The sequence below is a fragment of the Oculina patagonica genome, chromosome 1 (genome assembly GCF_052425735.1).
Source record: "Oculina patagonica isolate OP01 chromosome 1, crgOcupat, whole genome shotgun sequence".
NCBI lineage: Eukaryota > Metazoa > Cnidaria > Anthozoa > Scleractinia > Oculinidae > Oculina > Oculina patagonica.
In genome coordinates this window covers 23,840,554-23,852,721 of record NC_135758.1, presented here as the reverse complement: position 1 = coordinate 23,852,721, position 12,168 = coordinate 23,840,554, and the positions used below count along the sequence as shown (strand labels likewise).

Here is a 12,168-nt window from a genome sequence, read left to right as displayed (position 1 = left end):
TTTGCAATTTGCCTTTTACTTTAGGAATTTAGTGGTTTTTGACACATCCTACCCTGTTTCTCCCCCCCCCCATGGGAGGGGTACTCCCCCAAAATACCTATTAGGGTATGTGCCGCCCAACGGGGTCGTGATATTGGGCTCCCGATCTAGAACGGGGTATAATATTTTGAACGCACGAAAATTTCAATTATTTCCAGCCAAAACGGGGTGTTAAAAAGTTGAACTGTTCCTAGAACGGGGTATCATTTTGGATGCAAATTCTTTCTAAAACGGGGTAGTACTTTAGAGACCCTGGCGGCACCTACCCACCCAAAACATAACTGAGTACACCCCTGGGCTCCCCCTCCCACCACCACCCGGTCTTGTTTTCCAGACAGTTCCCATAAAAGGGGCAAGGAATTTTTGAATGCAAAACATAACATTAATCACTAATCACATTAATCTTTAAGATTTTTATTGACACTATAACACTCTCATCTATCTTGTTTTTTTTTTACCACACATCAAATAGGAAAGTTACTCAAACCAACCAACTAAGGTAGAATAGAAAAAATTAAACTATTTAAAGCTTATTTGTATTATCATTGGAAATTGTTTAATAAGTACTTTTGGTATCAACCTGCCATTTGTTGCAAAATCAAAATAAAGACAGATTCTTATTTAAACTTAATAAATTAAAATATGCGATGTGGTATCTTTCACTCTTTTTTAATAAATAAAACAATGTTAAGAGACACAATTAATTTTATTTACAAACCAAGTCTTTGGTGGAACATGTTTCCTTTTTTAAATCTCATTTCCATAGTGATAGAAAGAAAAATCTAGTAATTGTAGTGATTTTGGAGTGCAATAATTGCCTGTGAAATGCAGAATTCCAAGATAAATTATCATTTCTTTTCACTCGTATACTGTATATTAATTATATTCTTCACAATCAAGCCAAAATGGAATCACAGCTCAGTGAGCATGGAAAGAATCAAATAACAGTTTGCAAAGTTGTATAAGACATTTTAAGACCCACATTTAGTATTTACTTTTTGGTAAAATAGGAAGGTTGTTTTTAATAAGAACCAACAAGTCTTAAACTGAGGACAAGTGATTTCAACCCCGAGTTAACATCCAATGCCATTTATCACCCAGCGATGATTTCCTAGACGCCTACGTGTGCGTGTAACACTAGCATCAATCAAGGCAGCATGGTGCTTATCTCTAGCATCTTCGTCAACCCTCTTTTTAGTAAGCCTCAAGAGACCAACATTTCGTGCTGTAGCATTCAAGGATTCCTGTAGACCCTCCCCTCCCTTAACGATTTCACGAGCTTCAGGTAGCTGGTTACCAGGGTGACGCTGGTGGACCTGTACAGCTGGGCGGTCAAGACGCTCACGTGTGGTTAGATCAGAATAAGACACAGGTCCCTATTGTAATAGAACAGTGTAAAACTTGAGTTAGACAAGACCAGAGAACATGACTGTTTACTGATACAGAAAAAAATCTCTGAGTAATAAGAATTACCATTCCTTCATGGGTAAGGTAAGCAGTAAATAAAATAAGAGAACAATACATGTAAGTATTAATAAATAGCTATTGTGCATTCAGAGCATTAAATCCATATATCAAAATTAACTCATTTTACCCAACCAGCTACAGCAAACTACTGCAAGGCAGTTTGTAGTAACAATCCCTTGGCTTCTCTGCTTACAGTGCTAGCTTTTGTCCTAGGCCACTGAGGTGCGTATAGTTTCCTCTTCAAGTGTATTGCACTTTAATATACAATCTTCGTTCACTGTCCAAAATCCCCGCTTGGTTAATGATCCGTGATTGCACCGTCCCTCAGACAGTCAGTATTACATTCACATCGTCATGAGGTGTCTTCGCTTCAGGCGTGAGTGGGAAAAGAATCCTCAAAATCCGTCCATACCAAACAAATCGAAGGGACTTCGCCAGGTCGCTCACATTTTGTGTGCTTGCTGCTGTGCTTGTGTGGCCTCGCGCTGGCTTCTCCTGACGTATTTGAACGACACAGCTTGCGTGACCATTTTGCTTTTTTCTGTCGGCTAATTTGTGTTTTTATATTTTGATGTATCCCGTGTAATTGTTCTCCTTCTTATTTTTAACATTAGTTGTTGTTGGCTCTTCGTCATTCGGTTGCAGTCGTGCAGTGTCTAGTGTAAGGGTAGAGTCTGTTCTGACACTGCCTCACATCTCAAAATTCATCTCCTGCCGCGCAGTTTGAAAATTCTCGTGCGGCCAGCGCGTGTTTTGTCCCTCCTCTCTAACCATAAATACTGCATGCTTATTATTTTATAAATACGGCAGTGTTAATCATAATAATTCATGACTTACCAGTGTATATCCCAGTGCCATCTCTGTTGCATCATACCAGCGCTTGCTGCGGTGAATGGCCATGCGAGTTTCACCAGCCCCAACCAAAAGGTGTTGCTAACAAAAAATAACCAACGAAAATTATGATATTTTCAACTCAGCAAAACAAAAAACTTTAAATTGTATCTTCATGTAAAAATAATTTCAATGGATTAGTAACTCACGGGAAGTACTCAATGACCTATGCGAGTTTAAACTGAGGGATCAGAAGAGACCAGAGGAGATTGATAACAAACGTACAGTGAATCCTAATTTCTCGAAACTCCAAATAATTCGAACCAATAGCAGTTTTCCTTCTCTCAGTCAAACACTGTAATTTTACCACAGATTTCTCAAACTTCCAAATTTCTGTAACCAAATTTTTGTTTCTCCTGGAGGATAGAGAAATCAGGAATCCATATGTTGATAATGAAAGATACATAGTGTAATTAATCAATCAATCAATCAATCCCAACTCACCTTCATTGTGACTGTTTCAGCAACTTTCTGTGTTAGTCCATCATTGACAGATTGATGTGCTGCCTTTTGCAGCTTAACTGTCTGCTCGATGGCTTCAGCAACTTCCTTACGCAGATTAGTAGACCTCTGCCTGGCTTCTGCTGCTGTACCAATCACCCTTGCACACTCAGGTGTGTAAGGTCCCAGTGGCTCTACAGGCGGTGTGATAGGTTTCTCTGCCTGGTCCTTGATTCCTGCTCCCCGCACTGAAGACACAGCATGACATATGAGGTCCAGCACCCTTGACCTCTCTTGTAAGGAGGCTGTGAGCCTTTTCCTGGCGCCATCAAGTACTTGAAGCTGTTTCTGAACAGAACGTAGCTGTGCTTCTAGAATGCGCTTCAACTTTAATAAATGCTGACGCTCAGCAGCAAGGAGATCATCTGCACCATCAGGATCCTGGAGACAAAAAAAGTCATAAAAAAGTCATAATTTAATTGAACAGATTAACACAAATCTATGAGTTCTTACTTAGTAAGGGGGGAAATTATGTTTTTACCTGCAAAAAATAAAAATCATCATAACATACATGTAGTTTATAATAACCCATGAGGCCTTTTTGCATGAATTATCTCAGGGCTGCAAATAACAGTCAGTCATTGGACATTGACCGACAAAAGTTTGCTCATGTCCGACAAAATTCCAAGTGTGGTAGGACATAATATCTGGACAATTTTTTGATCATTAATCATTTTACAACAACGATGAATAAAAATTTGTCTGACCACAATTTTGTTTTGTCCGACCAAGATGGTGTCTTGGTAGGACATACAGTATGTCCTTTCAAGTGAAAAAATATATTTTGTAGCCCTGTATCTGCATGTATTTTTAAGAGATAAATTACAACCAGGAATTCACTAAGTTTTAAAACTTAAAATGTCATTCTGGAATTTTGCACAAGTTGCCTGATTTTTCCTACAGTGTATAAACACTGTATACAAATTGGGACCTCTTACTGTAAGTTACAAATGCACTGTTTACCAACTTGGCAGGGTCCCAAAGGAGTTTAGAGTTCCAGGGCTCCAGACCCTGCTTAGAGCCCTAATAGGGCTTAAAGCAGCGAAACCATAAGGCTCCAGTCTCCTGGACAAAAATTCTAGGGCTTCACGGTTTCAGCCTTAACCCCCCCCCACCCCACCCTGCTTAGTATATATATAACATTTACAAGGTTGTTATTTTACCAAGTTAAAAAAAATAAAATTGAAAACAGTATTTATCTTTGAACCTTCCACATGTTTTAACCATAAATTATGGGAGTTTAGATGCGACCCAGGAATTTTGTTAAAAAATATAAATTATACCCCCATGCTGAGATTAGAACAATAAAATGTAATAAAAAGTTTGTGTGCCATTGTCTTGTTTTACATACATGTAGTTACTTGATCAAAAGCATAATACTGTATTAATTCTTAAAATTCTACTTCGTTATGCGGATTGAACGCAAACACGCTAAAATAAACAATAGTGTTTAACACAAATTTTAACTTTTTAACTTTAATTGGGATAATTGTCAGAATTTTTTCTTCCAATGTTCTGCCTTTAGACTGAATTCATTAACAGCTAACTGCAAAAGAATTGTTTCCATATTTTGAAATTTTGCCGAGAAAACGATACCACCTTCTTTTTCAATCGCTTTCATCGGAGAGTGATACTTAGCTTATGGTTATATATCAACTAGAATTACCACAAAAAGAGATTGCTTACAATGAAACAACGGAGAGAGTCATTCAATTAAGGAATTGAATAATATATTCGCCTTGGGCACATTACAATGCAGCTCAAATTAATTTCTTCTTAAGTGTTTGACATTCCTTAGTTTCTTAAAAAACAGAACTTTTAAACTTGAGGCTGTTTATGATTTTCATAAAAAAATTGAAATGGAAAAGCGCACAGACAAGAAGATCATGTTACCTTTTCTCGTGATGGTCTTGTCTGTCTTTGCATTGCAGATTTTGTGTTTAAGATGATATCTTTTCGTATATGCTCTAGGGTCTTCTCTAAATCCTGCTTTCCTCTTAAAAGAGATTTGATCTCTTCATTCGTGTCTAATAAGCTTTCTCGTAGCTTCACTAAAACGGCCCTTGTCGCCCGAACATAGGCATGAATTCTGGCGTTGCTTTGTTGAATACTCGTGTCCCTTAGCGATGGAAGAGGATCTAACTGCTGTCCCAGCTCGCATGCTTTGTCGCTACGATTCAAAACTGTCTGAGAGAGCCTGATGTTTCTTATACTTGCATTCTTCCAAGAATCGGAGCCGATAGTAGCCCGTGTAATTTCCATTTCTTCAACAAAATTCTTGCACTGTCTGTGGGCAGAATGCGGCACGACCTTCTGTTGTGTAAAACCGCGCGGAAGCTCACAGTGTCACTATGGCAACTAATTAGCCTCGTTTTCGCATTAATTAACCCGGATAAACAATACGTGTGACTTCCCGGATTAGAACGCAAATAATTAAAAATGCATAGAAATGTGAAAAAAGTCATCAAATAAGAAATTCTGAATGAAGAAAACAAACAAAGGGATCTAAAGAGGTCTGATTACCCGTCAAAGTTATCGCTTTTATCTCACGTCACAATTTACATCTAACAGCTGTTGCGTGACACGATATCAGTTTAAAATTTTTCGTCACAGCAGTGTCACACCATCTTGAAAGATAATCTCACGTTACCTTTGGTCAGGAGCCCAGTATGGGCTCCTGCTTTGGTATCATGAATTGCCTGAATGTTATGCAAATCGTTTCATCTATTAAAATAATGAATCGGCTGGGACATAACAATTTAAGTGCTTAGAAATCTTGCTGGCTCGGGCACATTCCTCTGTTTCCAACCAGAATTATTTTTTTATTCAAGTCACGTGACTTTCTAATCCGACAGCCTTTTGTGCTGTGCGTCAGCTTGTGCAATTAACTTATTAGCATATAAATTAACCAAGTAACACAATACACGAAGAGTCAGGAGTATTATTTGGAACAAATCCTCGACGAAGAAGTCTTTAAAAATTATTATGTCAACGGCTTAGCCTAGCGATCAAGAAAGTCGAACATGACAGATACACAACTCTACCGCGATAGCACTGGAAGCTTGCCGTAGTAAGTCCATAAAACCGATCGATCGATAGACGGGTAAAAAAAAAATACAACACTCATTTTCGCTGTTTGTTTACAGTTTGTCGCACTGGGCAGCAAAGGAACCCGCCAAGCACAGATTCATGGCTGGGAACACGGATCACTGGGCAAAGATGAAACATAAGGTAGGTTAAAAACATAACAGTAAACTGTTTATATTTTTCTTTTCTCGTGTAGCGTGCGCTCAAAGCAATCAACATTGCGCTTGAATGGTTGTCAGGCAGATCGTTCTTTTATTGGAATGGTTTCCATGCGCGGTTTCCTTTGATAGCAAAATAGGAAATTGCCAGGACAGTTTTAGAAAATGGGAAGGTTTTTAGCGTTGGCTGGAAAGGAGAGTGGTGTACTCAACTGAGAAATAATTTTAGGGTTTCTTTTGTTCAGATCAGGATGGAACATAATGACTCCCGCGAATGTCACGCACGCAAGATTTAAAGGTGACAGCAGCCTTCGAAAGCAGCTGCCATTTTTTCGCCAGCTTGATAACAGCTATAAATAAAAAGTAAAAATGTCATAAGAGCGGCCCCTAACCCTAAACAAAAAATTTGACGTTTGAATCTCTTTTTTCCTTTAACATCAACAAGGCATTTTGACACAAATCAGCAATTTTTTTTAAGCAGATTTCAATTTCAAACAAAGGTCAACTATAAATATTGTTTACGATATGAAATAGCGATCAGTACTGTAAGAAATCAAATGTTACCTGTTCAAATGTATTGTCGACGTATATGATATTGTTCCACCGAAAGCTTGCTTATGATCGCCATCATCGCCAGTTCCTAGTCTTGTGTCCAAGGAAAAAACGTTTCTCTTCCTCTACAGCCGGTCACGGTTAAAAGTTCTCGCTTTGATTTTATCATATAACTGCATTCCTGGCACACGTCTCGATCCCAGAGAGACTATGATCGTAGGTTAATTACGGACAGACCAGGCAGGCAGGCTCTCTTTCTATGTCTTTTCTCTAGTCAGTTACATGTACTGTGTGGTGTTTTGTCGTGCGAGAAGTGAAAAAAGAGCGAGAGGAAAACTGGGGACGAAGCGCGCGGTCGGCGCGCGGAAATAATGCCACATGCACATGCTCCGCGCGTGGATCGAGTTGCGAGAAGAAGTACGTGGTTTCTCATGGTATTCTACCGACAAAACACTTGATGGAGGGTGTAAACGGGGAACCAAGGTGCAAAATAAAAAATATGCTGTTCTTTGTAAAGGCCAACTGTCAGGTGTCATCAGGAACCATCCCCTTTCTCTGTTCATAACCTAAGTGAAGGGTTCTCTAATGACAAGGTATACAATGTAAAAAAGCACGGTCACAGAATAATCCTATTTCTAATATATCATTAGCTGCGCGTGAAATGCTTTAAGTCCAACGTCACATATAGTGTATTTTGGCCTCTTCAGCTTCTTCGGGAGCTCTGAGATTTTTACAACATATTCCGTAATAGTATAGTTCTTGTTTGTCCCCATTCCTCTCCTGGCTTCGCTGCTCATTTGCCCGCTAGCTGTAGCTTCGCAGTTTTGTTAAAAAAGTAACGCATTTTACTAGGACCTTTCCGATTAAACCACGTGACCCAAAATAATCACAAGACTATCGATCTCAAGACAATAACTACTCATAGTCTATCATATCTAAATGGATTACGCTCAAACGACCTAATTTTTCTCCGCTAAGGTTGCCACGTTTTCCATCCGAGACACGACGGGACAAGTGAAGACATTTCAAGGCGATCGAATGCGGCATGAACAACACCCAGGTAATGATGCATCAAACGAAACCTTCATTAATTTGAAGAAAACTTCAAAATGATGGTTTTCTGAGATAACAAACACCAAAAGGTTAGTAATAATAAACCGAAAATAAGCAAGGATGGTTTCTAAGACGGATTACTAATGACAAACCTGATTTAGTGAACATATATGAGAGTATTCATATATATATGAACTGTGGATGAGATGTACAGTAAAGGAATGATTCTTGCAGTGAATTTTTTCTGGCTTCTTTCTTTGCAATTTCTTTATCTGCAAATTCACTGCGAGGATTATTTCTTTTCTTTACAAACTTGAAATAGTTGGCCATTTTTTTTCAAAATGCACCGTCCGTTTAAACAGAGAATATTGGGCTGAGCCAAGGGGTTGAGTGAAGTTTTCGCCAGAGGTGTGGTTGAATAACATGACGTATTGAAAGATAGTAGCTACAAGCTAACATACATGAAAACTTTCGAAGTGACTTCAGCGGTGCCAACATTCTTCCCACACTTACCGTGTTTTATGAGACCGTGAATAGTTATATAAACCAGAGTATTTGGTTTGTCTTTTCCTTGCAGACAAAAAATCGGAACAAAAACTCCTCAAGTTCCGACACGAAATCGACGGGACGTTAACTCGGATCGGTGGACCGAATTTTAGCGACATTCTTGTAAAAGAGTTGCATGGTAACTTGCCAGGCGATTATCACAAACCACGCCCTCTGCCGCCCAACCTGCTGAGGACTTCAGTGAATGCCAGGGCTAGAGAAGGGTACATGTATTGGTATATGGAAAAACCTCCACCTAAAAGTAAGTTTTATTTTGATTCGCGATGAGTTCTCTGGTGTAACTGTTGGTCGCTTGGTGTCTACTCCTTAGATCTTATGTTCCGTTTTATGCAGATTGATTAACGTAACGTCAATCTCGTTATGCCAGTCCCCCCCGGGGGGGGGGGGTACTCCCTATAATGGCCTATACGGGGAGGCTCCGCCCGAAAGGGGTACCTTTATCAGGCTTCAGGTATATAAAAGGGTAGGGATTTCACGAGTTAAAGTATATGAAAGGGTATGGAAATCTGTCATTTGGCTATTTAAAAGGGCCTTTAATTAAAATATTTCGAAGAAACGCAATTTATGGCTGTATTATTTTAATTTATTGAGCGCTACATAAAAATGACAAGAAAACGTCCTATTTTAAGTCCACGCCATATCCCTTAGGTATATGAAAGGGGTACAATTTCTGTCAAAAATGGTATATAAAAAGGTAAGGGGTTAGAACTTGGGGCGGAGCCTCCCCGTATAAAACTTTTTTGAGTACCCCCCCCCCCCCGGGCAGTCCCCATTCAGCGGAACCGGCATCTTTGGTGCTGACCAAAAGGATTGCCGCCTCTAGAAACGCGATTCACGCGGACAGCGGTCAAACGCAAAAAATGACGTCACTTCTGGTTTTCGGCGCCTCGAACTTTTCTAAGAAGTAAGAATTAGACTCGAAAATGTGTAAACGTGTGTAGGAAATACTGTTATGGAAATACCACGGTTAAAGAAAATTTCAAGCTGTAAAACTCAGTTGATAACAATTATCAAATTACTTCCTCATAAGCGGCGTATAAACCTTAACTTTCCATTGATGGCGTTAACATTTGGCTTTAAAGGGAAGATAAGATAAGATAAGATAAGAAACTTTACTTTCGGAAATTTAAGACGTTTGTATGTAGCAGGTTGGAGCAGTTTTGGCAAGAACTGTGTACGTTTGACCGCTGTGTGAGATTCACGTGGCCTGTTTTTATACACGTTCTTAGATTGTGGGCTCACTTGATGGAGGTTGTGGGGGGGTGGGGGGTGGGGTGATGGGTAAAAAGGTAAAAAGTACGCTCTTTCTCGCTCGTGTTACTCACAATCTGGGAGCCTAAATACTTGTACAGGTGAAAGTGTTTTTTATATGACAATTAATAAATTCGTTTTCTCATTTCAGAGGGCAGGACCACATTTGGCTCAGATAAAACCTTTCTTGGATTGGGCAAGAGATTTTTTCCTTGATTATGTACGGATCAGCTGGCTGGTCTTCTACATGAACCTTTGGATATAATATATACTCAACGATATTTTTTATGCAAAAAATGTAAATAGCAGTTTGTAATAGTGTCCGTATATTGCTCCCATACCAGTAGGGCTTGCCGCTGTTCGTTATTCCAGAGACTTCGGGGTCTGCGGGGAGAACTGATGGGCAACCTACTTTCGACGCTAGGAATTCTGGGTAACGCGCGTAAGTTATGAATGCTAACCATCTTTGGAAACAATTCGCCAACTTTAGTATAGCTATAATGTTGAAGCTGCCAGTCATAAAAAGAGATAAAGGCAAAAAATTAACCGCGATTAATTAACACTAAGATCTTGTTAAAACTAAAGGTAAAAAGAGACGCATTAGATCTTCGATAAATTTACACAGCTATTTAGACTTTCTCAAAGTCGTTCGCTTCTTGTTTCCAGTGTAGCAGTAGTTCTCAGTACCTCTCGCGCTCGAATGCTCGACTTGTAGGCGTACAGCTATGGCCCTGATAAGGAAATAATAACACACTTTTCCAGTTCCTCGATCCGTCTTCTTCGTTAGTAAAGTAAACGCTTTGATGACTTCGTGGCCTTCTATCTAACTTAAGAATATTTTAAAAGAGCTAAAAATCTTAAAAATACATAAAAATCTTAAAAATACATAAAAATAATATAATATAAAAACATGCTGTTATTACGGCTAGATATCACTTTAAAATTACTGATAGTCTTTAAATCTCCTAATAGTCCTTTTTTTAGTCCTTCTGGATTTTGCGCCAGACGTGTCATACCAATGTTTTAATGAATCCAGAACGGAGAGGAAGGGTCGAGGTCCTGCATGGCTAGTGTCTCATTAATTGGTTCCTTTACAGTACAGAAAGCCAGACAAATAATCCTTCCTAATAGTATCTCAAACGCGCGCGCAGCCGCTCTTGTCTCAAGCTTTTCTAAGTTCACCGTGAAAAAATAACATTAGAAAAGTTCTTAGACCTTTGTTTCTTTTTTATATCTAACAAGCATTGTCAACACGTTGAATATAAGGAATATAAGGTGTAATAAATCAATAATGCATGCAGCAACTTCTGCTTACTTTGATACCCAAGTCTAAATATTCCCCATCATTTAAAGTGAAAAGGTTGACAAAGTACTAGTGTTTACATGAAAAAAAAAATTGGTTCGTCCTTAGGATCACCCTACCCTCCACCCAGGGTCACCTTGCCCTCCCCCCCCCCCACCCCACCCGAGCCAACTTTGCGATTTCTTATACAACAGTTCACAGCTATACAACTTTTTTCCGTAAAAACAGACCCAAAGAAAAACATAGCAATTGCTCACAGCCTATTTGTATGAAAAAGTTCCTGTAGGTTGACAGGGAGATGAATAGAAAACTGAAAACACGCGGATTTCTCAACCCTCATGCATGCCATCTAGAGCTGTATTGGGAAACATACGAGAAGAAACTGTATGCTATGTTATTAACGGCGTGGGCGGGACAACAGTTTGATATTGTTCACCTTGGATGAAAACCTCTATCTTGAACTAAGCTGAAAGTTGATATAATCATCAGTTCTTCTGTGTTCCCCCAATTAAAGTGTATATGACATGAAAAATATTTTCTGCTTATTTGAAAGGCCTTTCGAAATACAGAAGAATGGCGTTTTTCTTTTCGAAATATCTTTTTTCGTTTCAGAGATATTGACGTTTTTGTATTATGCAAATTAGATCAGTGATGACGTCACAAGATTTGACTCTAAAAATGGTAAAATACTGAATAAACAATATCTCTAAAACTATTGAAGTAGTGTTCTTGAAACTTGGCACCACAAATGTGCATCACAAAAGGAACAAAATGAAACCCTTAGTATTGTTGCCATAGCAACTCTTTCAGCTCCAGTCTCTCTCTGTCAAAAAGACAAATATCCTCATATCTGACCTCTAAAGTGAGACAAAGGGTCCTGCTTAGAACAGACATAGTTCCTATATTGCCTTAATTCCCACCATTGGTTTGGCTGCGCTAGATGGATCTTGGTTTAAGACAAAAACTGGGAATTTTAGTTTTTATTGAGACAGCACCAGCGGCAAAACTGTTGTCATGGCAACAGCCCTAAGAGTAACATTTTGTTTCTTTTGTGATGCACATTTGTGGTGCCAAGTTCCAAGAACACTGCTTTAATAGTTTTAGAGATATTGTTTATTCAGTATTTTACCATTTTTAGAGTCAAATCTTGTGACGTCATCACTGATCTAATTTGCATAATACAAAAACGTCAATATCTCTGAAACGAAAAAAGATATTTCGAAAAGAAAAACGCCATTCTTCTGTATTTCGAAAGGCCTTTCAAATGAGCAGAAAATATTTTTCATGTCATATACACTT

The 12,168-nt window shown here is 38.9% G+C and overlaps 2 protein-coding genes across 2 annotated transcripts; one reads left to right on the top strand and one right to left on the bottom strand.

Annotated features, from left to right (window-relative positions):
* Window positions 1–432: 432 nt before the first annotated feature.
* Window positions 433–5,538, bottom strand: LOC144661744 (tektin-like protein 1). Its single transcript, XM_078522572.1, has 4 exons — window positions 4,792–5,538; window positions 2,842–3,279; window positions 2,344–2,439; window positions 433–1,415 (listed from the first exon to the last, which is right to left on the bottom strand). The coding sequence occupies exons 1-4, from the start codon at window positions 5,158–5,160 to the stop codon at window positions 1,113–1,115; spliced, it is 1,206 nt and encodes a 401-aa protein (XP_078378698.1). The 5' UTR covers window positions 5,161–5,538; the 3' UTR covers window positions 433–1,112.
* Window positions 5,539–5,819: 281 nt separating this feature from the next.
* On the top strand, window positions 5,820–10,870 carry LOC144661750 (uncharacterized). Its single transcript, XM_078522584.1, has 5 exons — window positions 5,820–5,968; window positions 6,045–6,129; window positions 7,674–7,755; window positions 8,326–8,556; window positions 9,718–10,870. Exons 1-5 carry the CDS (start codon window positions 5,922–5,924, stop codon window positions 9,780–9,782), a joined length of 510 nt encoding a protein of 169 aa, XP_078378710.1. The 5' UTR covers window positions 5,820–5,921; the 3' UTR covers window positions 9,783–10,870.
* The last annotated feature ends 1,298 nt before the right edge of the window (window positions 10,871–12,168 follow it).